The sequence below is a fragment of the Protopterus annectens genome, chromosome 4.part0 (genome assembly GCF_019279795.1).
Source record: "Protopterus annectens isolate FY-2018-M chromosome 4.part0, PAN1.0, whole genome shotgun sequence".
NCBI classification, from domain to species: Eukaryota; Metazoa; Chordata; order Ceratodontiformes; family Protopteridae; genus Protopterus; species Protopterus annectens.
In genome coordinates, this window is record NC_056733.1 from 1,855,641,584 (window position 1) to 1,855,669,462 (window position 27,879).

General features: G+C 38.6%; 1 protein-coding gene across 2 annotated transcripts in view; it reads right to left on the bottom strand.

Moving 5' to 3' along the window:
- The window catches only part of LOC122800048 (slit homolog 3 protein-like), a 2,083,326-nt gene that overhangs the window by 563,576 nt on the left and 1,491,871 nt on the right, over positions 1-27,879 (bottom strand). For both annotated transcript variants that reach the window (XM_044069531.1, XM_044069532.1), the window contains one exon: positions 13,967-14,038. In XM_044069531.1, coding sequence (XP_043925466.1) covers positions 13,967-14,038 — 72 coding nt within the window. The remainder of the gene's footprint in view (positions 1-13,966; positions 14,039-27,879) is intronic.

Below are 27,879 nucleotides of genomic sequence, written 5' to 3' on the forward strand. Positions count from 1 at the left end.
TTAAAAGCCAAAAGATAAGACATCTCATTATCATTCGCCTCTGTTAAGCTAACAATTATTTAAATGCCCTTTTAAAGAAAAAAAAATATTTCTGCAGTTATGTTTAGCTCAGTAATTCTTGGTATGTTAAATAAACTTACAAGGCTCTCTAATTTATTCATGACATGGAAACACAGTGATCTCACCAGGACAGTTCTGTAATGAGGAAAAAAACAAAAAAAAACTGTTCTGTACTTTCTGACTTGTACAATGTCCATTAAACCCTAATATACTGTTCATCAGACACACAGTGAGGAAAGTGTTAAATTACAAAGCTGAATACCATTTCTAGAAGGGTTGCATAATGCCTTTTAATACATTTTCAGCTCTGTTATCATACAATGTAAAAGGAATATTTGTCTAATATACCAATGTTTGGTATGATTTTAAAGAACAAATGTATTAAACACCTAAAGAAACATTTTTATCATATCTCGCTCTCTCCAGCAGTACCAATAACATTGTGTGACTGTAAATGTTTTTTTTCTGCTGTGTTATACAACAAAATGGTCTAATGAGAGCAGTGCTGTTGAGTGGTTTCATTTTATAATTAAGGTGTATACCTTCATGGTGTAAGTCTATGGGACACAGAATTATGCTGTAAGTCTATGGGACTCATATTTATGACATAAGTCTATGGTATACACCTACATGATGTAAGCCTATGGGAAATGGATTCAAGATGTAAATCTATGGGACACATATTCATGATGTAAGTCTACGGGGTACACCTCCATGGTGTAAGTCTCTGGAACACAGATTCAAAATGCAAGTCTGTGGGACAAAGATTCATGGGGCAAGCCTTCATGATGTAACTTTATGGGACACAGATTCAAGACGTAAGTCTATGAGACACAGATTCAGAATGTAAGTTTGTGGGACACAGATTCATGGGACAAACCTTCATGGTGTAACTTTATGGGAAACAGATTCAAGATTTAAGTCTATGGAACGCAAATTCATGATGCAAGTTTATGCAACACACATTCATGATGCAAGTCTATTGGACACAGATTCAAGATGTAAGTCTATGGGACACAGAATACATTTTAAGTGTAAAAATTACAATGGCCTTGTCTCTTCACTGGCTTTTAGTGAGCATACTGTGATTTCCTACTTTTGAACATTTTTCACTACCACTGGAAAGAGCAGAAAATTGTCTTTTTAATGAAGTACTTTGATTTTTATTAGTGGCAATATTATACAAATGGCATTAAGGTATGCTTTAACCTTAAAACTGTAACTTATTAGATTACTTTTTTTCAAAATCCTGAAGTTAGTTGCAGGCGGCATGTCCCTGTTGAGCTGTTAAGCTGGTCATTTGTAACTATAATTTAGTTCATTCTTTGAGTGTTTGTGTGGTTACATTTAAAAGGTAGAACATTGGGAATGTAGAATGTTTGATGTGTATAACCTGAATGTTGAACATGCATAATACCGAATGCATGCATTTTTAAGGTAAGTGTTTGTAGAGATTAGGGGTGGGAGTTTGTATGCAAGAGGTCCATCATGTGTGTAGATTAGCATTAGGACTAGTTAAATAGATAGTATATGAGAGTTTTGGTTATGTGTGTGAATTTTTGGGTTAGGATAGGAGTTAAGTTAGGTTGCAGTTGTGTGTGTTTTGTGTGTGTGCTTTGTATTTGTTCTGTTAAGCTACCATGCCCAGTTTACTAATATCTGCTAAATGTACCTGCCTGGACTACATGAAAAGAGACATGGAGGAACTCTTGGATCATGTAGCTCAGGCATGTATGACCCTAGCCCTGAGTAGCATCCTGCCATCGCCCAGAATGATACCACAATATACGGACACAATAATTGACTTCAACAATTGGCTAAGCTTCTGGTGCCATTCTAAGGGGATCCAGTGTCTGTCTGCCTGGGACGACATGATTGACAGACCAAGATGCTTTTCCAGAGATGGCCTGCACCTGTTGCCCCTGGGAATCTGGATACTGGCTAAGGCTCTTGCTGCCCCTATAGTGCCTTTTTTAGGCAAGGTTCAAAAGACAAACTCACCACCATAGCAGGTATAAGCAAGCAAAATCTGAGGGTAATGCTACTCAACGCTAGAAGTCTAAACCTCAAAATGCACTCACTTGAGGCACTCCTTAAAATGGAGAACATCAAAATCTGTTCAGTGACGTTGACCTGGTTCAAGGCTCCAGAGAGCACCCCTGCATTACCAGGCTATAACTCATACCACACCTTTCGGCCACCTAACCTGGACTGAAACACTAAAGGAGGAGGTGTGTCCATATTCATTAAGGATATCCACACCTCCAGGCTAGTTGCTCAGTATAATGCATCCAAAATTATCCAAGTGCAACTAACAGTGGGCAAGACTGCAATCCAGGCTGTAGCTTGTTACAGATCCCCTACCATGCCCTAGTATGGCCACTCCACATTTCTTGATATACTTGGTAATATGAAGGTACAGCCCAATACCCTAATAATGGGCAATTTCAACTACCCGAACATCAACTGGGAAAACTACTCATGTACTCATTTGCGCAAAGCTTTCTGGAATTCAAAATTCCAATGCCCTGGATTAGCTTGTCCATACCCCCCACCAGGGGCAGCAATATCCTGGACCTGGTCATTACCAATAGGGGCAACCGATGTTCCACACCAGAGGTCATATCCTCGCTGGTCAGATCAGACCACAAGCTAATCACCCTAGACATCAATATCCCACCCCCCCCACCCCCTATTAAGGAAACCACCATAAAAAATCTTTTTCAAAGCCAACTTCATGCTTCTTAAGACAGAAGTGGCAAGCTTCATGATATCCATACAGACGGAAAATAGAGGTACGACTGCATAATCCTATACAAATGCACTGTATAAGCAGAGACACAAGTGCATGGATCGTGCCATCCCAAACAGAACCAAGACACTATCCTCCAAAAAAAGGAAGCCAATCTGGTGTTCCCTTGCCATAAACAAACTCTACAACAGAAAGAAGAAGCTGTTGCAAAAAGGAGTAAAATCCCCTGATTGCAGGAACTCCCTGGTCAGCCTGAGTAAAAAGCTGAGATCCCTCATAAAATCCTCCAAACCTAGTTACGAAAATAAAATCGCCACGGATTTTAAAGACATCCACAAAGCATTCTACAGCTATGTTAAGAATCTCAATGGTGACACTCAGATCTGCTCTGAGCTATAACACAATGGCACTAGATATACAGAATCAACTGATACTGCCAACATCCTGGAAGATAGGGAGAGTGCAAACTTCACCCCCCAAAGGGCCCATCACTATACCGGAAGAATACAAAGACCCTGTAATCACGGCTGCGCAAGTAAAGACCGCACTCTCCAAAGCCAAGAACACAGCATCCATGGGACCTGACAACATCCCAGGCTGCGTTCTGCATGAACTACAGAACAAACTGGCACCCCACCTAAGTACCATGTTCAATCATAGCCTCACTTCAGCCTTTGTGCCTACTGAATGGTGCACAGTGATGATTATCCCACTCCACAAAGGGGGTGCCACCACAGACCCCAGGAACTACCACCCCATTAGCCTGATGAGCCTGGTCTGCAAGGCCATGGAATGTATCATCTTGGAGCTTATAAACAAGTGCATAGGTAACCTCCAAACTCTGGACCCCACTCAGTTTGGGTTTGTAAATGGTATGTGTGATGAGACCTTGCGATGCAGGTGGACAGTAAACTCTCCTTTGATAATCACATCACCACAGTATTCAGGAAATACTTCTAAGTGGCACACCACATCACAAAGGGGTTCACTTCCAGAAAAAAAAGAGGTCATTGTTTCTCTCTACTCATCCCTTATCAGACCCATTATAGAGTACAACGTCCCATTTGGCATGTACCTCACAAGACATCTAAAACAACTAGAAAGGCCACATAATTACCTCACTAAGAGGATTACCAGCCTCAAAGAGATGCCATATGCAGACCGTCTCAAAAAACTCCAGCTCTACTTCATCGCTTATCTCTTACTCAGAGGTGACCTCTGCCTAACATACAAAGCCATGTCAAACCCAGATCTGTTGGACAGGCTACACTTAAAGAAACCACAATCCCTCTGAGCCATATGCTCCAGGGACCTAAACCTTGCCACCACAATAAACAGAACATGCTGGAGGGATAGATTCCTGTCCCACAGACTTCCCATGCTCTGGAACAGACTACCCATTTATTTCAAGCAAAGCTCCTCATTAGCCCTCTTTAAGAAAAATCTCGACAATTGGATGGGAAATAGGGATCACTTCTGTGGCTCTGCTAGACAAGGGTGCAGGAAAATAACTTACTTGGGTGGCGAAAGACAGGGGACTTTTTTGGCTAGGCTTATATAGGCCCCAAGGCTGATAGCCTAGTACCTACCTATGACATCAGCTGTCTATATACAGAGATAGTAAATTATTGCTTTAGTCAGTGATATCACTTCCTATACATGTCAATAACCCCCCCTCTTTTTTTTACATCTTTGCAATTTGGCCTTTTTACCTTTACATTGTACATCAAATTCTTTGTTCCTCCTTTTATTTTTACTATGCTTAACTCTCCATCTGTGTGTTCCTTTCTCAAATTATTACTTGTCAGATATACTGCACTGCTCATATATTAATTATTAGTTAAATATACTCAAGATGTATTCTCTTTGTATTGTTGTAACTATGTATATATTCTATGTGTACTTGTTATTCATGGGGCTTTTTCTCCCCAGGCCCCCAATGAAAATGGGCTCACCAAAGCCCAGTGGACTACCCTGGTAAACAAGTGCAAATAAATAAATAAAGTGTTGTAGTATAGACTGCTCCTTCTGTCTTGCAAAGTTCCATTTCAGGACTTCTGCATCATCATGTGTATCTATTCTGCTGCATAAATTTATACCATCAAAAATTAATGTTTTTTTTTTCTCAACTTATACAATACCATCCATCCCTATGGTGAAAATGCCTATATTCTGCACTAAATTTTGTGGTATCCTTTCACTATGAATCTCTGTACCTTCTTGTCCAGACAAATTTGTACACATCCCACTATACTGTAACCCTTTCCTTGGCTGTGTAATGTGCTCATTTCCAATTTGCCATATGTTGTATGAGTTGCTGCAGTTCTCATCACCAGCAAGGCACCAAACATATCACAGACTGTACTATCAGGGAAGGAAACCTAGTCCACAATACTACCTATGTGTGCAGAACAATTACCAGCTTTGCCCTGATTTTAATAGGCTTTACCCTTGCAAGTTCCACAAAAGGCACAATTGCCCTATTTGATAACTGTATCTCTCAGTGTCTTTAATGAAATGATACATTTCATAGCTATTCTCATTCCGATTCTGACAGTTTGGTGAATTTTCTTGCTTGTAGACATATTTTCAAAAGACTAGACATTTTTAGGCTATGAATAGCTTTGCTGTTACATATCACTCTGTCTCCCACTGTTTCTGCGCTGCCCCTGACATACCAATTTCCTGCGCCTACTTTTGTTGCTCAGGAACATAACAACAACGTTATTGACAGGAATTTGACAACAACTGTTAAACCATTATAGTTAAGCTTCTGCAATTGTGAAGTGTTTAGGATGACAAACTCATTTGCAATGCTTACATTGGAAGTATCATGTTATAAAATGACTAATAGCTATGGTTCTATGAAAATAATCAAAACTAAAAAAAAAAAGACCAAAATGGTCATCAACCAATGAAAAATAAACATCAGTACAAATGGATCAATAAGATAGAAGGCATACTCCAAAACAGTTGACTTTATTTAGTGTTTATAATTCTGCAATGGCTTCCTTGAATTAAAAAAAAATTTTAAAACACTTTATATAACACACATTACTTGATCTCTTATATACATCCCGTCTTTACTTTTAACACATATGTTATATAATCCTCATGTCTGACTGGCATTTAACTCTATGTTGAATATCATGTTCTTTCTTTCAAAAAATTATAGTCACCACATCAACAGGTAAATATTCACTGGTAAAGAAAAACTTCATAAAGTTCAAAAGTGTTTCAACTATAAAAGTGGACACACAATTATAAATCTTTCAGCTTGAAAAAAGCCACATTTTAAAATAAATGTCTGCAATGCATTTAAAGTTGCTTATATTGCAAAATGTTTAACCTGGGACAATTTTTATGTTAGAAAGAAGATGAATATCAGCGTATTTGTGAACATATTGATAAAATTAAAATTTGCAAGACTTTAGATCTCATTCATCACTGTTTTTTTTTTGTCAAATAACTGAAACACTCTTTTTTTTTTTTTTTTACTTTTGTATAATATTCAAATCTCAGTTTTCTATAAAGCTAAATAACTATGGATTGTATAGGCTTGTATAATCCTTACTTATCTGGATGCAATTCTACCTTACTTAACTACTTAATTATATCATGCTATTCAGTTTTATTTATATAAGAAAATCAAATGAATCAAACATTAAATGATACACCATACCTAATAACAGTGTTAATAGATATAGAACTAACATCTAAAAATAATATAATCTGTGAGAGGCATATTTAATTTATTATGCCTTTTGTGTGGAGTCTGCATGTCCTCTCCGCGGTCGAGTGGGCATTCAAAAGACATGCATTGAATGGGTGTGCCTTCGTTGAAGGTTGGGCATCGGGCTGGCAACTCGACACCATAAAAAAAAAACAACTGCCAATCATTAGCGGACCGGAGTTCCGCTGTGGTGACCCCTAACTGGGAAAAACCAAAAGACAAACAACAACAACAACATAAGATCATATTTATTGTCTACATATTCATGTTTTATAAAGTGGTAATGATGCAATATTTGTACCAGGCAATTTTCTTTTACGTTAAACAAATTAGTGTGTGAAGCATCATATAATATATATGCATGTTTTATTAAAAATCTACAGGTTATTCAAACATGCCATAACGGTAGAAAAAAATATTCCTTCTTGCAGCCAGCACATTACTTCACAGGTTAATACAAAGCAACATGTACATTTGGATACAAGGCTGCATATTTTATTTATGTAATATTTTTCTTTGATAGCTTAATACTAATTTCTTTTGAATTAATACGTAGAAAATAAAAAAAAGTGTTCTCTTTTTTATAAAACATGATTACTTTGTATGTGCATTTTATGGCACTTGGCAATGGCTTCTAAAATATGACATCCAGTAATGACAATGCTATCTTTAGAGGCACAAAGAGGATGAATACAAATAATGTTTTTAAAGGTGCCCTTTCATCCATGCTTTCTAAATTAAATTTCCAACAAATCCTTTTAGAGCAGGTCATCATTCATTTCTAGCAAACATGGTTCTGGAATTCAATAAAAAGAAGACTTTTTTATAAATGCCCTTTATGATTTCCTTCCCTTTTTTTTTTTTTTGCTCTAATTATGGTGAAGGGGGATTAGTCAATTTGTGTCTCCAGGGAGCCATACAGAAAACCATCTAAGAAATTAAACCAAAGAAAGAATGGCAGTACGTACTGAGCAGTCAGCTGATTGATTGATTTCGAGCCGGCAACAGACTATTCAAGACCATTAGGGAAAACAATAAAAATTCTCCTTAATCAGGTAAATTAGTGCTGACTTCCATTAACTATTAATGTCATCCTCTGAAGCAGAATAGAAAATGGTAAGTAAATATAAATCAGGCCCCACCAGGAATCAAACTGTCATATGTTACTTGATAGACATTGCTGCATCTTCTCATTCCAGTGACTTCAACAATCCAGCAACAGCTTTCAGATGCAATTTCTTGGAGACAGATGCTGAATAACAGGAGAATGGCACTGACATGTATGTAAAACATCTTAGTTAGAATGAGAGAAAACACTGACATGTTACTGGCATGTATGTAAAACATCTTAGTTAGAATGAGAGAAAACACTGACATGTTACTGACATGTATGTAAAACATCTTAGTTAGAATGAGAGAAAACACTGACATGTTACTGGCATGTATGTAAAACATCTTAGTTAGAATGACAGAAAAGAAAAGTAGTGATGCACTATGTTTTGCTTCGGACTGAATCGACCGTCATCATGCAATTAAAAATTATATTTTCAAAGAACATCCTTTTTCTTCTGTATTTTCTGCAATTGGAATTACATGGGCACATATACCATTTCATCTTTGCATATATTATTTTCATTCTAATAAATATTTGCACAATTGTCATAAATATTTTTTAAGATCTCTTCTTGCACTTTTGCCTTCCCTACACTCTCTCATGTGCTATTCCATTTCTTTGTGTACAAGTTGCTCAGCTGCGTTATGATTACTTGTTCACTACCTTGACTTTTCCTCCCCTACAGATTGACTGCTGACACTACAGTGCAGCATAAGGGGGGTGTTGCACTCCTGAGTGTGTTATCCTTCAGATGAGACACTAAACTGAGGTCCTATCTGCTTGGGTTGGTGGTAGCTCAGGTGGCTCTAAAGATACCATGACACCTAACAAAAGACTAAGGGAAGATCCCTGATGCCATGGCCAAACATCCCCTACCACGATAAGTACTACTTAGGGTCTTCTCTGTAAAGAGGCTACTAGCCAAGTGGGGCTAACCTGGTCAAAGAATAAAAAAAAAAAGGCTATCTTGGACAATATCAAGACTTTATCACTCTGCCCTATATAACTAGCACATTTTTTTTCTGCTGATGTCATATTCTCATAAATATTAGTAAGTCAGAGTTATGCATGATCCCTTAATGCTGTAGTGATCCACATAAAAAGAGAACAATTTGAGGCGCTGAACAGCAAATACATGAAAGATGAAAATACAGCAGTTTGTAACTACAAAATTTGGAAACTAACCAGTATAGATATGAAAAGCTACAAATAATTTTATCTGACATAAGCTGTACGTGCAGCCCAGCACGGTAAAAGAATCTCCCTGTTTTCCATCGTGGGGAGGAAGAATAATTAATAATTGTGCTCAGTGTCCATTTACTGGGAAAATACACTGCTGCAGTCATACACAGCTGCTTGACTTCACTTATTGCAAAAAATTAAACTGGAGACTAGTTTTTGTAGGCTAACAGACTTCAGCAAACATTGTCAGCTTGCATTAATCTGACTGCCTTCACATAAAGCAGACCTTTAGTTAAATCACATTTCCTCTCATCTACTATTTGGTTTGTTTATAAGCAGCTTTTTTTTATGTAAACGTAGAATCAGATACTTTAAACTTGTGAAAAGCATATTATGTACCACCTTTTTTGAACAAATGGAAATTATAATGTTTCAACTTACACATCCTAGTTAATCATAGCTATTACACTTATTTCTAGCAAATCCACATAAAATTTTATCTGCTAACATTCAGCAAAAATATTTTTGAACAAGCAAATTCTACTTGTGCTAGTCCTTGTGTATATAACACACTGTTTCTCTATATGATAAAAGAAAATGATGCTGGAGAGAACCAGGCACTAGTACTGTACGAGTCTATCCAAAATGACATGAGATACTAGTAATGACATGGCAGGAACCAGGCACTAGTACTGTACGAGTCTATCCAAAATGGCATGAGATACTAGTAATGACATGGCAGTCAGATACACAATATTAAGTGTACAGAAATGGAACATGGCATTACATGGTTGGATATGTACCAAAAAGGAGAGGGGCATTAATAGTAAACTCCGTATGTACCCTGTTCGTATTATAGTAAAGTCTGTATGCACCCAGTTTGTAGAATACTCAAGTCCATATATATCCTGTTCATACTCACAACTTGTTCTTTGTGTTATAGGACTATTTGTGAACAATTTACTTTTCTGTGGGTTTGCACACACCCAGGATAGTGTGATGGCAATCATGATTTATTCTGTGTTGGATAACACGTAGCTGAATACAGAGACTGTCATTAGTATGAAGAGAGTATAGCTTCCAATGGACATATGCAATACTATACAGAAGGGAAAAGTGAGTTATTCAGCTGTATTTCCACTTTTCTATGCATACAGATTCCCTAATAAATGTATTATTTTATTACTGAGCTTAGTGCTAAATATCACTATAAGCAGGAATCTATTAGCATGGATTCATGATCTAAACCTGTTAATGCCTGACATGCTATTGTGTGTGCAACATGTACCTGTTACATAAAACTTACAAGAAGTAATCATTTACATATTCTGTCTGAATAGTGCAGTTTCTTTTATTTTCCAGTTTGTGCTTTACTAAGCTTAACTGATAGAATTATGGTAGCCTGGAGGGATACATTACAAATGTAGCAGATTAGCAAAGTGAAGTTCAGTAAAGTTTCTAATCATGAAGCCTGGAAATGTATTGCTTTCATGACACACACTTGCATACTTCCCTTTTCACTGTGCCATCAAGAAATCTGGCATTACATTTAGGACCATTAAAATAAAATCAGGGATGTGTGCATTCATTATCCTATTAATTACTTCTTGCTATAATAAATCCATATGTCAGTGTTATGTTACTAAATTTCAGTACAACTACAAAACTGGAAGGATCATATTACATGCTCAGTAAGGGAAGGAAGGCATTGTTACTGATACAACTTTTTCTTATCATACCCCTGAGCTGCCCCTGATTTTTCCCATGGTGCAACTCACCATCAGCTTTCATGGCCTCTTCTCCTCATTTGCCTCACCTACCTGGGCTCAAACTGACCCATATCCTGGGCTGCTGAAAAGAACAAGGATACCAATGCAGGATGATATTGCTACCAGGGAGGGGGATCTCTAACTCCAATACCCTTGTAGCAATCATGCCAGTACCTTAATCACTGCCCTCAAAAGGTACCTCCAATGATTGAGAGTTTGCACAATCTCCTGATTAACTCATTCACTCCAATGGAGCTCAGGAAGTTTGCACTGTAACTTCCAATGGGCGGAGCCTAAGCCTTTTGACAGAATCAAATTATGTCCTCACATTTCAAACAAATGTTCATATCTCTGGAACCACAGGGATTATGAAATAAGTATAAATGGCAAACTCTTCAGCACAAACTGTTTTTATAGTGGTAGTATTCTTTACCTTCTAGGTCTTAAACCCAATGTTATAAGTCACAGTAAACACAGTCGCTATTACATTTGTAATATTTTGTAAACAAATTACAATATCTCAGCAACCACTCAAGTTACATACATACTGTCAGCAGCATTTTATTCATCTAGTTGGGAGCTTTCATGTGAGGCTAAGGAGTTCTGTCTGTGTTACTTGGTTGTCGAGATATGTAGAAAAATGTAAAAATTATATCTTATATAAATTAATATCATAAAAACAACAGATAATATCTATTTAGCTGCACTAGACAGAGTTCAGATATTAATGCAGTTGAATTTGTCATTGTGTAAGCTTTAAGATGAAATTTTTTAAAACCTTGCACATAGCATGGTTTTGGAATTACTGATGCAAATATGAACAAGCAGTATTTCGGTCAATATCACTTCAGCGAAGTGACAGTTCAGCGAACAGCATTTCATTGGAAGACCCCTCTTTATAGTATATACCAACTCCAAGATTGTACTACAGTGAACAAATAGCAAATTTCCTGATCCTCATTGTATCGTGATCTCAGTATGAACAGTTTGACGAGCAGCATGTCCGATGTAAGTGAACCGAAAATGCTGTATGCTGAACTGAATTTTTGCTGAAATGATATAGACCCTAATATATCATACCTAGAGGCATCAGTAGCAGTTAACTGCAAATGCACCTGGAGGCATCACTCGGATATAATGACTTAAATAGCTCCTTGCTTATGCAGCATGGAGCTCACCTGGTACATAGTCTGATTATTGTAATGAGGCTAGGCTGCCTCTGAAGATAAGTGAGCTAACAACAGCCCCTCACTCTCATCTTAACCCCATGACCCCTCCAACACCAGTGCCACTAACTGAACATGGGTTTTCTGGGAACCAGTAGGGGGTTTATCCCACTATGCCATGGGACCACTTGGATAGCTGCCTCTTATTTTGGCTTAAAATTTTGTTCTCCATTGTCTATAATTTCTCATTAGAAACATATGCAAAATAAATGTAGTTCTAAGTTGGCATCTTCTTCAAATTAATTTTGTGTCTTAATTGGCACAATTTATTTTGAAATTCAGTGTGTGTGTGTGTGTGTGTGTGTGTGTGTGTGTGTGTGTGTGTGTGTGTGTGTGTGTGTGCATGGATGGGGTGGAAAAGCAAGCATCTTGACATGATAGTTAGAAAAAAAGGGGACTATACTTAAAAACAGTCAAGTCAAGCATTTAAGTATGCATAAGTACTATGAAATGATTGTTATTTGATTAATAAACCATTAAAGCCTTGGATATGTAGGTTCATAGGTAGGTACTAGGCTATCGGCCCAAGGGCCTACGTAAGCCTAGCCAGCAAGGCACCATAGCTTAGGCCACCCAAGAAAGTTATTTTCCTGTGCCACTGCCCAGCAGAGACACAGAAGTGATCCCCGGGGTGTATTTCTTATTTCCCATCCACTCATCAAGATTTTTCCTGAAGAGTGCTAATGAAGAACTTTGCTTGACATAGATAAGTAGCTTGTTTCAGAGTATAGGAAGTCTCTGGGACAGGAATCTATCCCTCCAGCGTGTCCTGTTTATTGTGGTGACAAAGTTTAGGTCCCTAGAGCATGTAGCTTGGAGGGATTGGGATTTCTTTAGGTGTAGCATGTCCAACAGCTCTGGGTTTGACATAGCTTTATATGTTAGGCAGAGATCACCTAGGAGTAGGCGATATGCTACGAAGTAAAGCTGGAGTTTTTTGAGGCGGTCAGTGTAGGGCATTTGTTTGAGGTCAGTAATCCTCTTTGTGAGGTACTTCTGTGGCCTTTCCAGCTGCTGCAGATGTCTTGTGAGGTACATTCCAAAAGGGGCGTTATACTCTATAATGGGTCTAATGACAGAAACTTTTAATATGGTTATCACCAGCAAACTCCTCTTCCATAAAATAGTGAGCAAGTGATGGGAAGACCAACAAATAAGACGCTTACCGTACCAGACCAGTGACCACTGAAGAGTGACCTTCAAATTACTTGAGGTTTCCACTGGTTAATGTGCAGCAGTAAAAACACTCCCCCCTGTGCTATCCTTTTCACTTGGAAAAGAAGCATTAGATTATAAACCATGGTTTGTATATATGTACACATGCACACAATGGAAGGGGTAGGCAGTAATCTACAGAAACAATAACAAGGCATCTATTACAAGGGGAAAAACAACTAAATGAACCTTCTCATATATAACAATTTTTATTTGACAATAAAAAGCTTGGTAGAAATAATACTGATACACAACAGCATTAATCACATGGCCTTTTGTAAGAAATGTCTAACAGAATAGTAAAAATAGCTGAAATGATTGTTTCATTAAAAATGTTTCACACTTTGTTTCACAAGGTTTTATGGAGTATGCTAAATCCCATCACCAGAGTAAATAATATCTGCACTGTGCTTGGGCAAGCATTGTTTTAATGGCAAAAGGCACATAAACTATAGCACTGTGAAACACATGCTGCAACTTGGCTTTAAAAATTACAAGGACCAAACAACAAAAAGATATTTATCTAAAGATTTAGCAAAGCTGTAAAGAGTATTTAAATACGCCCACTACTTTGCTTACACATAATCCACTCTTCTTCAGGTTCTGAAATGCAAAGGTCAGGTGAAATTTAACCACAGTACATTTCAACTGATTTTCTGTCCCTTGGTTTCTTAAAATTTAGATTATGTCATAATTAACTTGTTATATTAGTTGCTCAAACTCCATCAAGAAAAAAACATGGCCCTTTTGTAAGAAGTGACCGCTTCACTACCTGAAAGCAATTGCCTTGAATCACAGACCACAAAATGTGTTACTGTATGCAACAGTAATGAATGGATTATAGCAAAGCAGTGATAAAGCAGGCTTTATATCAATACCACACACCACAATTCCAGAAAAAAACATTTTACTTACAGGGTTCTCAGTTTTGGCATGTGGTTGAAACTGGAAACGGAAATGTGGGTAATGTTGTTGTTGTTAAGTGTGCTAAAAGAAAGATGAGAAAAAAAGAAAAAATCTGATTAATCATTTATGTTTTTCTATTGTGCTCATGCATTATTTACAGTAACAAAATGATTCACACTGAGAAATAAATCTGTCTAAGTCCTGAAAGGAAGATATCAGAGCATGTATTCGCATACATCTACAAGTTACCACGTGGGAAGATCTAAGGGGGTAATACACACTGTAGCTGTGTTCTGTAACAGTAGGAATCATTCCATTTGAAATGCAGCAAAGAAAAGCTCAAGAAAGCAGTTGGTCAGAAGCAAAGGGATTTCTGTCAAATGCCTGGAACACTGCAGCTCTGGCCTGCTTAGTTCTTGAGAACCTGCAGGCAAAACAACATTAAATATTCAGTTCCCCTGAAATACAAGTGACAAATAGAAAGTAACTTGTAGGCTAAAACATATAGAAATGGACATACTGGTACATAGATACTGCTTCATCAACTTGTTACCTATAATTGTGTACAGGAACAAGAAGGGAAATAAGAAATCATTGTGTACAAATCAGGTACCCATCCTAAGTATATCACCTTTGCTATGCAGCAGAAATTCCATCACATTTTGTGGATATAAAATGTTTACACACCCCTGTTAAAATGCCAGGTTTCTGTGATTTAAAAAAATGAGACCACAAAAATCATTTCAAACTTTTCCCACGTTTAATGTGACTTAGAACCTGTATAATTCAATTGAAAAACAAATCTGTTAGAGGGAAAAATATAAAAAAGTAAAAATGTATAATAAGCTGGTTGCATAAGTGTGCACACCCTTAAACTAATTTATTTTATTTATTTATTTCAGTTTGATTACCGGGGAAGTCCACTGGGCCAAGAAGTGCCCATTTTCAGTGGAGGCCCGGGGAGAAAAGCTCCAAGAACAGTATAATACAATATAGGTTACAGAATAAAGCTCCAAGAAAAGTATAATACAATATAGGTTACAGAATGCAAATAAAGATTACAAAGTAAAAATACATACAATATAGTTTGTAAAAACAAGTAGGGTTAATACATTTGAGAGTTGCAGAGAACTTGATGGCAGATTTTTTTTTTTTTTTTTTTTTTTATTGAATCAATATTTATATGCTTACAGTCACTTAAAGTCTGTTAGTTGTAGTTATTTTGAGAAATTAGAATAAGTATGAGAGTATAGTGGAGTAGGAGTAGGAGTGCTTAGTTAGGGGTCGCTATGGAATTTAAGTGGGGTGAAAGCAGGAGCATTTCCATTTGGAGGATAGGTGAAGAAAAAGTTGAGTTTTGAAGGATTCAGTGTTGGGTATAGTCCTAAGTGAAGTAGGCAGAGAGTTCCATTTTTTACCTAGTGAGAAGGACAGTAAAAGCTGGCCAGCTGGTCGTCTCGGTTTACTAATGGAGATTAGGTTTTGGTTTTCGGATCTCAGTGATCTGTTAGGGATGTATAGAGGAAGGATGTCCTTTAAGGCTGGGCATTTATTAGGGGAGAATATTAGTTTGTGAGTGGTGGTTAGTTGTAGATAGTCTAGGTGATTAGGGAGTTCTAGCCAGTTCAGAGAATGAAGGCTGTGGCAGTGGTGACTTGATGTTTTGGATTTGGTGGCAAATTTAGAGATCTTATTATAGCAAGCTTCAAGCTTAGAGGTGTTGGTAGCAGACAAGTTGGTTAGGAGAGGGGCTCCGTATAGAAGGGAAGGTAGGAGGAAGGATGTTGCCAGGGTATGCCTAGTGGAGTTTGAAAGGAAGTGATTGTTCCTATATAGCATACCTAGCTTTTGGTGGGTTTTCTTAATGTTATGTTGTATGTGAAGATCAAATTTGAGGTGTTCGTCTATGGTGATGCCAAGGAGTTTTGCAGAGGGGACCACTTCAATGGCAGTGTTAGTTTGGCTGAGAACATTGAAAGTGTTTTTGTCCAGAGAGGAAACTTTGGAGGGGAGAAAAATTAGTATTTTGGATTTATTGGAGTTGAGAGAAAGGTGGTTTTGGTGCATCCAGTTCTCTGTGGTGGTAAAGGCTAATTGGGTTTTGGTCAGTTCAGGAAGGTTTGGGGCAGAGCAGACCAAGGTAGAGTCATCTGCGTATTGGATGACTGTGGTGTCAGGGATGAAGGTGTGAAGGTTGTTTATGAAGATATTGAAAAGCATGGGTCCAAGGATGGATCCCTGAGGAACACCAGTAGATGTAGGCAAAAAGGAAGAGAATGAGTTCTTCCATTTGACTGCTTGAGATCTATCAGATAGGTAACTGGAGAACCAGGAAAGAGTGTTTGGGGAGAGTTTGAGATTAGCCAGATGACGAAGAAGGTGTGTGTGGGAGATGGTGTCAAAAGCTTTTGAAAGGTCTAGCAGTACTGTGGATACAATGAGTCCAGAGTCTCGAGCTTGATTGATAGTTTCTAAGAAGGATAGTAGTGCAGTTATGGTACTGTGGCCGGGACGGAAGCCATGCTGTGTGGGTGTAAGAATTGGTGGTGGACACATTTTTCTAGAATTTTAGATATTGGAGAGAGTAGGGCGATAGGGCGGAAGTTAGAAATAGAGGTGTTTTTGCCTCCTTTGTGAAGAGGTAGGATGTAGGCTGAACGCCAAAGTTTGGGTACGTATGACTCAGTTAAGGATCTATTAATCAGAATACTAATTGGAAGGGCGATACTTTGTTGAAGCACCATTTGATTTAATTACAGCATTCAGTCTTCTTAGGTAGGAGTCTATCAGCATGGCACATCTTGACATGGCAATATTTGTCCACTCTTCCTTGCAAAAGCGCTTCAAATCTGTCAGATTGCGAGGGCACCTCTTGTGCACAGCCCTCTTCAGGTCACACCATAGATTTTCTATTGGATTTAGGTCTGGGTTCTGACTGGGGCATTACAAAACTTTAATTTTCTTCTGGTGAAGTCATTCTTTTGTTGATCTGTATGTATGCTTCGTCGTGTTGAAAAGTGAAATTCCTCTTCATCTTTAGCTTTCTAGCAGACACCTGAAGGTTTTGGGCCAAAAGTTGACTGGTATTTGGAACTGTTCATAATTCCCTCCACCTTGACTAAAGCCCCAATTCCATCTGAAGAAAAGCAACCCCAAAGCATGATACTGCCACCCCCCCCCCCATACTTCAACTTGGGGATGGTGTTCTTTTGGTGATGCAAAGTGATATTTTTGCACCAAAAGTACCTTTTGGAATTGTGGCCAAAAAGTTCAACCTTGGTCTCATCAGATTAGAACACATTTTCCCACAGAATTTTGGGAGACTTGATGTATCATTTTGCAAATTTAAGCCGGGCCTGGATGTTTTTCTGTGTAAGAAAAGGCTTCTGTCTTGCAACCCTACCCCATAGCACAGACATATGGAGAATATGGGAGATTGTTGTCACATGTAGTACTCAAACAGTACTTGCCAGAAATTCCTGCAGTTCCTTCAGTGTTGCTGTAGGTTTCTTGGCAGCCTCCCTGACCAGTTTTCATCTTGTCTTTTCATCAATTTTGGAGGGACGTCCAATTCTTTGCAACATCACTGTTGTCCCATATTTTCTCCAGTTTTTGATGACTTTCTTCACTGTGTTCCATGCTATATCCAATGCTGTGGAAATTTTTTGTACCCTTCTCCTGACTGATACCTTTCAACAATGAAATCCCTTTGATGCTTTGTAAGCTCTCTGTGAATCATGGCTTTTGCTGTAGCAGACAACTGAGTAAATGTGAGGAAAATCCTACTAGGACAGCTGAACTTTATTTGGGGTTAATCAGAGTCTCTTTAATTGATGGCGGGTGTGTACCCAAGAAGACTGAATGCTGCAATTAAATCAAAAGGTGCTTCAAAAAAGTATTAGTTTAAGGGTGTGCACACATGCAACCAGCTTACTGTATGTTTTTTATATTTTTCCCCCCTAACAGAATTTGTTTCTTTTTTAATTGAATCATACAGATTATAGGTCACATTAAAGGTGGGAAAAGTTTTGAAATGATTTACTGTGATCTTATTTCTTTATATCACAAAAACCTGGCATTTCAACAAGGGTATGTAAACTTTTTATATCCACTGTATATCATTTCAGGGTGTAAGTGAAATATCAAAAGTCATCACTCCTTTGTTAACTCCCTGTAGATGTAGGATCATTGTTTTTCCACACTCCCTGTCAATTGCATACCCTTGCATTTTTGAGGTGTCCATTGCATTTCCTTACATTTTTCAGGTGGCCATGTGGAAGTATGACATAAATGCACAAATACGAGCACTGGGACACAAAGGTTAATCTGTCTTCCCAAGGCTTCCGATTACTGGCTAAAACTTTATCCACTCCTTAAGAGTCTTTTTTAGGAAATGCCAAATAGACAAACTTATCGACCCAGCAAACAAAACACAAAGAAACCTAATGGCACTACGGTTCAGTGCTAGAAGCCTAAAGAAGAAACTCCATCCCTACAAGCTATGCTTACTCTGGAGAATATAGACATCTTTGCTGTTACCGAGACATGGTTTTACTCTACAGAAAGTACTCAGGCAGAGCAAGGCTTCAGTGCCTTCCACACATTTATACCATCAGTGACACAGACAGGGACAAAAAGTGGAGGAGTGTCATTCTACATTAGCAACAAGCATAACTGTACATTAGTTAAACAGGATGATGTCCTGGAATTTATCCACATGCAAATCACCATAGACAAAGTCCCACACCATAACATATACTAGCAAGTTATATGTCACCATCTGTGTTTCCAGTATCCCATAACTCATAACTAGACAGTAGAGAGACTCACCATTAAACCAAAAACCCTGTTCATGGGAGACTAACTATTCCTGTATAGACGGGGAAACACACATTGTCACACAGGCACAATGATTCCTGGACTTTATTAACAAAATAACCTTGACCAGATAGTGTGCACATCCCCCAGAGGTTCAAATATAATGGACTTTGTACTCGCCAACATGGGGAAGCAATGCACTCCTCCATACCCCCTCCTAGTGTCACATCCTCATTGGGTCAGACCACAGAGTTGTCTCCTTCAAAATAAAAATCAACTTAGTAATCCAGCAAACCCTGCAACAGGAACTATTCCAAAGCAAACAACCTCCTATTAAGTGAAAGTCTGTCAAAATTCAGTGTCCTTCCAATTCCTGAGTTCACATCAGCCTATGTGGAATTGCTCACAGAGACCCTGTACAATCATGTAAATGACTGTGTATAGACTTCTTCAAAGTGAATAAATAAAAGTGAAACTCTTCAGTGCAAACTCACTCATTTCTAGAGTTGGTCAGTACAAAGACTTTTAAATATGGAATCATTTTAGCGACAGAAAATAAAGTAAGAAAATCAAATATTAAATCCGTCATGGTAAAAGTTCACCCTGCTGAATTTCACCTACAGTTAACACAGAAAAGGTGACATATGAATAGTAGCTTATTGTCCCTTACTTTTATATAGCCCGTCCTGGAACTTTTACATAAAGTAAAGTAATTTAATTGTCTTACTGCCTATTAAATGGGGTATTTTATGATAAATCCATTATGGCTGGCAACATGCATGTTGTACATGTTTCTACTTTTAGAGGAATATCCCAGCATCGTGCAGGTGAAAGAGTTTTTTTTTTCTATCCCTAGCCTATGTTTTGGGAGAACTCCTTTCCATTAGAAACACTAGGGGATGCTAGAACTTCTTCCAATTTGGTACCAGTTTTATTGTCAGTACATCAGCTAACAACTCTTTTACTAAATTTGCTAGCACAAGCAAGTTTCTGTTGGAAGGTGGGCCTTAATGTTACCATACTAACCCACACATGAACTATTCTAGGAACAAACCTTGGCAGAGTAACATTTGCACTGTGTCTTTTGCTATGTTCCTTAGTAGGGCTAAGTAAATATTGTTTTTGTCCTTTGTTCCCCTTAGTACCATGAACATTATGTCTTTTTCTTATGTTCCTTGGTACTGCCAGGAACGTTATGCATTTTAACTCCCCCTTCAGCAGTGCTTAGCACATTAAATCTGTTCTGACATCTCTTGCAACATTGGCTGCATTATGTTCCTTAGTGGGCATTACTTATTTCCTTGTTGCCCTGCAGTGCCATGTACATTATGTTCCTTGGTTGGCATTACTTAGTTCCTTGTTGCCCTGCAGTGCCATGTACATTATGTTACTTATTAGGCATTACTTACTTCCTTGTTGCCCTGCAGTGCCGCATATATGTTCCTTTGTTGGCATTACTCATTTCCTTGTTGCCCTACAGTGCCATGTACATTATGTTCCTTGGTTGGCATTACTTACTTCCTTGTTGCCCTGCAGTGCCATGTACATTATGTTCCTTAATAGGCATTACTTACTTCCTTGTTGCCCTGCAGTGCCATGTACATTGTGTTCCTTGGTTGGCATTACTTATTTCCTTGTTGCCCTGCAGTGCCATGTACATTATGTTCCTTGGTTGGCATTACTTATTTCCTTGTTGCCCTGCAGTGCCATGTACATTATGTTCCTTGGTTGGCATTACTTATTTCCTTGTTGCCCTGCAGTGCCATGTACATTATGTTCCTTGGTTGGCATTACTTACTTCCTTGTTGCCCTGCAGTGCCATGTACATTATGTTCCTTGGTTGGCATTACTTATTTCCTTGTTGCCCTGCAGTGCCATGTACATTATGTTCCTTGGTTGGCATTACTTACTTCCTTGTTGCCCTGCAGTGCCATGTACATTATGTTCCTTGGTTGGCATTACTTATTTCCTTGTTGCCCTGCAGTGCCATGTACATTATGTTCCTTGGTTGGCATTACTTATTTCCTTGTTGCCCTGCAGTGCCATGTACATTATGTTCCTTGGTTGGCATTACTTACTTCCTTGTTGCCCTGCAGTGCCATGTACATTATGTTCCTTGGTTGGCATTACTTATTTCCTTGTTGCCCTGCAGTGCCATGTACATTATGTTCCTTGGTTGGCATTACTTACTTCCTTGTTGCCCTGCAGTGCCATGTACATTATGTTCCTTGGTTGGGATTACTTAGTTCCTTTTTGCCCTGCAGTGCCATGTACATTATGTTCCTTGGTTAGCATTACTTACTGAGTTGTTGCCCTGCAGTGCCATGTACATTATGTTCCTTGGTTGGCATTACTTAGTTCCTTGTTGGCCTGCAGTGCCATATACATTATGTTCCTTAGTGGGCATTACTTATTTCCTTGTTGCCCTGCAGTGCCATGTACATTATGTTCCTTGGTTGGCATTACTTACTTCCTTGTTGCCCTGCAGTGCCATGTACATTATGTTCCTTAGTTGGCATTACTTACTGAGTTGTTGCCCTGCAGTGTGAGTACATTATGTTCCTTAGTAGACATTACTTAGTTCCTTGTTGCCCTGCAGTGCCATGTACATTATGTTCCTTGGTTGGCATTACTTACTTCCTTGTTGCCCTGCAGTGCCATGTACATTATGTTCCTTAGTGGGCATTACTTATTTCCTTGTTGCCCTACAGTGCCATGTACATTATGTTCCTTAGTGGGCATTACTTATTTCCTTGTTGCCATACAGTGCCATGTACATTATGTTCCTTAGTGGGCATTACTTATTTCCTTGTTGCCCTACAGTGCCATGTACATTATGTTCCTTGGTTGGCATTACTTACTGAGTTGTTGCCCTGCAGTGTGTGCACATTATGTTCCTTAGAAGGCATTACTTATTTCCTTGTTGCCCTAGCAATGCTAAATGCTTTTGATCTTCCCCTATATCCTCAACATTAGAAGTATAATAATATTTTTCCCTATATACTCTGTACTGCCAGGAACATTATGCATTACGTAACTCCCTTTATTCGTCAGCTCTACCCATTGCAATATTTCTTTTCATTACATATGGTGCTGACTGTATTATGCCATTTCCCAACTTTTCCATCACTGTCAGATGTGTTATGCCTTTCCCTTATGTTAAAGGCAGTACCTGGTGCATTATGTCTTTTCATAGAGCTCCTTAACAAAATCAGGTGCGCTCTGAATTTCTTTATATACCCAGCAATAGTAGGTGCATTACTTTATGCTCTTATGTTCTTCAGCTGTACCAGATATATTATGTCCTTTTACTATATCCCCAGCAGTTCACCATGTACATTTTACATCTTTTCCTCAGCAAAATGAAATGTATTCTGTACATTCCTTACATCTTTAGCAGCAGCAGATGCATTACATCTTTTCTGGTGTTTCTCAGCAGTACCAAGTGCATTGTTTCTTTTCGCTATATGACATTCAGCAGTTCTTGGTGCTTTAGGTCTTTTTCCTTACATGTCCAGCAGTGGCATGTATAGCTACCACTAAAGGCTTACGAAGGCAGTTTGGTGAGTTTGATTAACACCTCTGTAACAGAATACTTGTACTCCTATTACAGCATCAGGGAAGTTATGCATACTTGTCATTTTGGAGTTATCTTCTAACCAATGCAATTCACTTTGTCAAGTACTTTCATCTTGTGGAGTATGCATAATCTAATTTTACGTTCATTTTTATATATCTTGTTTAAGTGGTTGAACAAAAATATATTTTGTACTGATAGAGATACAAGTTTTGTCATAGCAAAGGTACAAAGATTTAGTTGATGCAAGAAAAAGTCAAGTAGAATAGTGTCATGTCCCACAGTGTATATACGTACACTTTGTCAGTCTCTATGTATTATGTCCCACAATGTATATACGTACATTTTGTCAGTCTCTATGTATTATGTCCTACAGTGTATATACGTACACTTTGTCAGTCTCTATGTATTATGTCCCACAGTGTATATACGTACACTTTGTCAGTCTCTATATATTATGTCCAGGGGCGGCTCGTGGCATAGGGCTGCCGGACTGCAGCCCCCTCAAAAAGAAAAAAAGAAAGAAAAAGAAATGAAAAATAAAAAATATTTTTTAAAATTCAGGACGCGATGCGCATAGACCGAGTCCCGGCTTATCGGTCTATGCGCATGCTCAGGGCCGTCCCCATAGGGGACACAAGGAGCGCCTGTGCACTTGTACAGTGCACAGACCCGCCAGGATTATGGGACGATCCGGACTGCAAGAGGAGCAGCAGGGACTCGGGACAGTGCCTCAGGGATCTCGGCGTCGGGAAGGAGCATGTGGATCTCGGGTCTTCAGTATTGGGAAGGATGTATGGATTGTACGGACGTAACTCTGGATGTATTCATTCAGGATTCAGGTAAGGTGCCTTTCAATTTACAATGTTTATTTTTCTTTGTGTATGGTGCTTGTGCTTTACTGGGGTTTGTGTATGGTGCTTGTGCTTTACTGGGGTTTGTGTATGGTGCTTGTGCTTTACTGGGGTTTGTGTATGGTGCTTGTGCTTTACTGGGGTTTGTGTATGGTGCTTGTGCTTTACTGGGGTTTGTGTATGGTGCTTGTGCTTTACTGGGGTTTGTGTATGGTGCTTGTGCTTTACTGGGGTTTGTGTATGGTGCTTGTGCTTTACTGGGGTTTGTGTATGGTGCTTGTGCTTTACTGGGGTTTGTGTATGGTGCTTGTGCTTTACTGGGGTTTGTGTATGGTGCTTGTGCTTTACTGGGGTTTGTGTATGGTGCTTGTGCTTTACTGGGGTTTGTGTATGGTGCTTGTGCTTTACTGGGGTTTGTGTATGGTGCTTGTGCTTTACTGGTGTGTGTGTGTGTGTGTGTGTGTGTGTGTGTGTGTGTGTGTGTGTGTGTGTGTGTGTGTGTGTGTGTGTGTGTGTGTGTGTGTGTGTGTGTGTGTGTGTGTGTGTGTGTGTGTGTGTGTGTGTGTGTGTGTGTGAAAATGCCCCAGGTGCTTATGGTGGTGTGGTAGGGAATGCCTCAGGCTTGAACCCTGTACCCTGTATGCAGGTGTTAAAGACTTGAGTTCCCTACCCACCACCATTTGTAAAAAAATTTCAGATTTTTACCTCATATTTGATCTGATCTGTTCCTCATAATATCTGTGGTTTGTAAATGTTGTAATGCTTGATATTTGATGGTGTAGTAGTAGCATTGTTGCCTCACAGCTGCAGGTTCTGGGTTTGATTCTTGGCTGGGGTTCCTTCTTTGTGGGGTCTGTATCTTCTCCCTGTGTTTGTGTGGGTTTGCTTTTGTGCCCTCCCATGTTACAAAGACATGTCTGCATTATTTCTTCCTGGGCCTCCGCTGAAAATTTGTTTATTTGTTCCAAGTCAGACTGTCCTGATTAAAAATGTTAAATAAAATTGATAGGCATTTGAATTTCAGACTTAAGGGTTTCTGAATGTTTAATTCATTTGATGGTGCAGTGGTAGTATTGTTGCCTCACAGCTATAGGTTTTCTGGTTTGATTCTTGGTTGGGGTGGCTTCTGTGTGGAGTCTGCATCTCCTGCCTGTGTTTGTGTGGATTTGCTCTGGTGCCCTGCCATTTTACAAAGATGTGTCTGCAGTTTTAATCCCTCGTCTCTGCTGAAAATTGTTTTGTTCTGTCCGCAGTAAATTTGACAGGCATTTGAATTTCAGACTTCAGGTTTCTGAATGTTTAATTCCTTGCAGATTTGATGGTGCAGTGGTAGTATTGTTGCCTCACAGCTATAGGTTTTCTGGTTTGATTCTTGGTTGGGGTGGCTTCTGTGTGGAGTCTGCATCTCCTGCCTGTGTTTGTGTGGATTTGCTCTGGTGCCCTGCCATTTTACAAAGATGTGTCTGCAGTTTTAATCCCTCGCCTCTGCTGAAAATTGTTTTTGTTCTGTCCGCAGTAAATTTGACAGGCATTTGAATTTCAGACTTCAGGTTTCTGAATGTTTAATTCCTTGCAGATTTGATGGTGCAGTGGTAGTATTGTTGCCTCACAGCTATAGGTTTTCTGGTTTGATTCTTGGTTGGGGTGGCTTCTGTGTGGAGTCTGCATCTCCTGCCTGTGTTTGTGTGGATTTGCTCTGGTGCCCTGCCATTTTACAAAGATGTGTCTGCAGTTTTAATCCCTCGTCTCTGCTGAAAATTGTTCTTGTTCTGTCCGCAGTAAATTTGACAGGCATTTGAATTTCAGACTTCAGGTTTCTGAATGTTTAATTCCTTGCAGATTTGATGGTGCAGTGGTAGTATTGTTGCCTCACAGCTATAGGTTTTCTGGTTTGATTCTTGGTTGGGGTGGCTTCTGTGTGGAGTGTGCATCTCCTGCCTGTGTTTGTGTGGATTTGCTCTGGTGCCCTGCCATTTTACAAAGATGTGTCTGCAGTTTTAATCCCTCGTCTCTGCTGAAAATTGTTTTGTTCTGTCCGCAGTAAATTTGACAGGCATTTGAATTTCAGACTTCAGGTTTCTGAATGTTTAATTCCTTGCAGATTTGATGGTGCAGTGGTAGTATTGTTGCCTCACAGCTATAGGTTTTCTGGTTTGATTCTTGGTTGGGGTGGCTTCTGTGTGGAGTCTGCATCTCCTCCATGTGTTTGTGTGGATTTGCTCTGGTGCCCTGCCATTTTACAAAGACGTGTCTGCAGTTTTAATCCCTGCTGAAAATTGGTTTTGTTCTGTCCGCAGTAAAATTGACAGGCATTTGAATTTCAGACTTCAGGTTTCTGAATGTTTAATTCCTTGCATAATTGATGGTGCGGTGGTAGTATTGTTGCCTCACAGCTATAGGTTTTCTGGTTTGATTCTTGGTTGGGGTGGCTTCTGTTTGGAGTCTGCATCTCCTGCCTGTGTTTGTGTGGATTTGCTCTGATGCCCTGCCATTTTACAAAGACGTGTCTGCAGTATTAATCCCTCTGCTGAAAATTGTTTTTGTTCTGTCCGCAGTAGAATTGACCGGCATTTGAATTTCAAACTTCATGTTCTTCAGAATACATAGTAGCACAACCTTTTTCTAGCAATTTTCTAAGTTTATAAGATGAATATTTTAAATTTGTCCCTATTTTTGGGACTGTATTCCCCATTATTGGCTTCGTCCAGGTTTTGTGCTAAGGTTGACAGCTATGGCAAGAACTGAATTCACTGAATATGGACTGTAGAATTGTGCATATTTACTGATAAAGGTGCACTGTAGAATTGTGCATATTTACTGATAATGGTGGACTGTAGAATTGTGCATATTTACTAATAATGGTGGACTGTGGAATTGTGCATATTTACTAATAATGGTGGACTGTAGAATTGTGTATATTTACTAATAATGGTGGACTGTGGAAGTCTGAGTAGACTTTTTATGATAAATGTTCTCAACTGGGCAGTTTTGCCATTATGGGTGCATATGTTTTGTTTCATTGCTTACTGGAAAAATGTTCAAAACAAATTTAAAACACCCTCTAACAAGTGTACTGTATTGTACAAGGAATATAATTTTAGTACAATGAGGAAGGTGTATCAAAGAGCACATGTATGTTTCATATGCAAGGGGCCTATGATTCAAAACAGCCCAAAATTAATCTTTATCTGCCACTGGCAAAATGTATTTTCTTTGAATGTGGGTTTCAATGAATGTGAGTTTCAAGGGCAGAGAAGTTTTAATGCTAAGTTTTCATTGTGAGACTGCATTGCTTTGTTTAACAGATTACTTAATGTTTGTGCTGTAAAATACAAAATAAAACTTTCAAATGAAGTCCAATCATTGAAGTAAAGCAGTATGCACATTAGTGTTTATGGTAAATGGAGTGAAATAGCCAAGTAATGGTTAATTGGAATGGCTGCAGAGGCTCCAGTTCAACCATTATTTTGTCAGGGGAAGGGCAGCAAACTCAGACAGGCCCAGCTGAACTATACCTCCCAACTGTCCAGATTTTCAAAGAATGAATAGATTTTTGCTTCTTATTTTTGGTTTGTTGTTCATAAAATTTGTAGTTTTAATTCCTAAATGATTTGCCAGAAGTCACTAAATAATAAGTTTCAGACTTCATAACCTTCATAAAAATGCATGTTAAAGTAAGAGCCGTTCTATCAACTGTCTCAATTTATACAAGAGCAATTTTTAGTACTGTTTATATGTGCCCCAAATATATTTGGCCTTGTTCAGATTTACTGCATTAACAGGTTGAGAGGTACATGCAAATAAATTGCTTTATAGAATTAGGCATAGCCAACCTCTCAACTGTCCCCAATTTTGGCTCAAAATGTTGCTCTTCCCCTAATAATCCCTCCAAGAAAATAGCAATTTTGGAAGAAAACATGGAGGGTTTACAATTAAGAAATAACTGTAATAATCAAAGTTATAGATTACTTGAAATGCATGTAGATTCTTTTATTTTGTCAGCTGCTCAAGGTAGCAGTACTAATATTAAAGTGTCCCTTCTTTGACAGGTAGAAGCTGTATTGTGTGTCTATTTTATATTTTTGCATCACATTTTTGGTCCATTTTTCATAAAATTGTGTTTTTGGCAAATTAGTGACAAATCACTAAAGACTGAAGTTAGAAAATGACAGACATTTGAGTTTCAGATTTTATACCCTTCAGAAAATTCATACTAATGCAAGACCTATTCTATTATCTTTCTAAGTTTATTAGAGCAATATTTAAAAATTGTCCTTCTTGTTGTGCCTTTGTCCCACTTCTGTGTATGGCTTTGTCCAGATTTCTTGCTCTTGAAGTTGAGAGGTATGACAAATGTGTCAGGGCCATCACAGTCAGCCAGAGAGATTTCAAATTGTGACATGCTTGTTGCACCCCACTCCCCATGTAGTGACTCTGGATGTGTCCAAGCAAGGCAAGGAGTAGTTGTATCTACCTTGGATGGGGAGGACACACTGCATAAGTACTACAGTGGCTTTTCATCTGTCCTTGATTTTGCAGAATGGTCTGGTTTCTGTCATATTTTTGTACTGTTGATTTATGCTTATTACTCAAAGTGCCTGTTGCTCTGTGTTTAAGTAGCAATGCTTTAATGACCATAAGGTAAGCTTGTCTGACATCGTAAGATGCAAGTA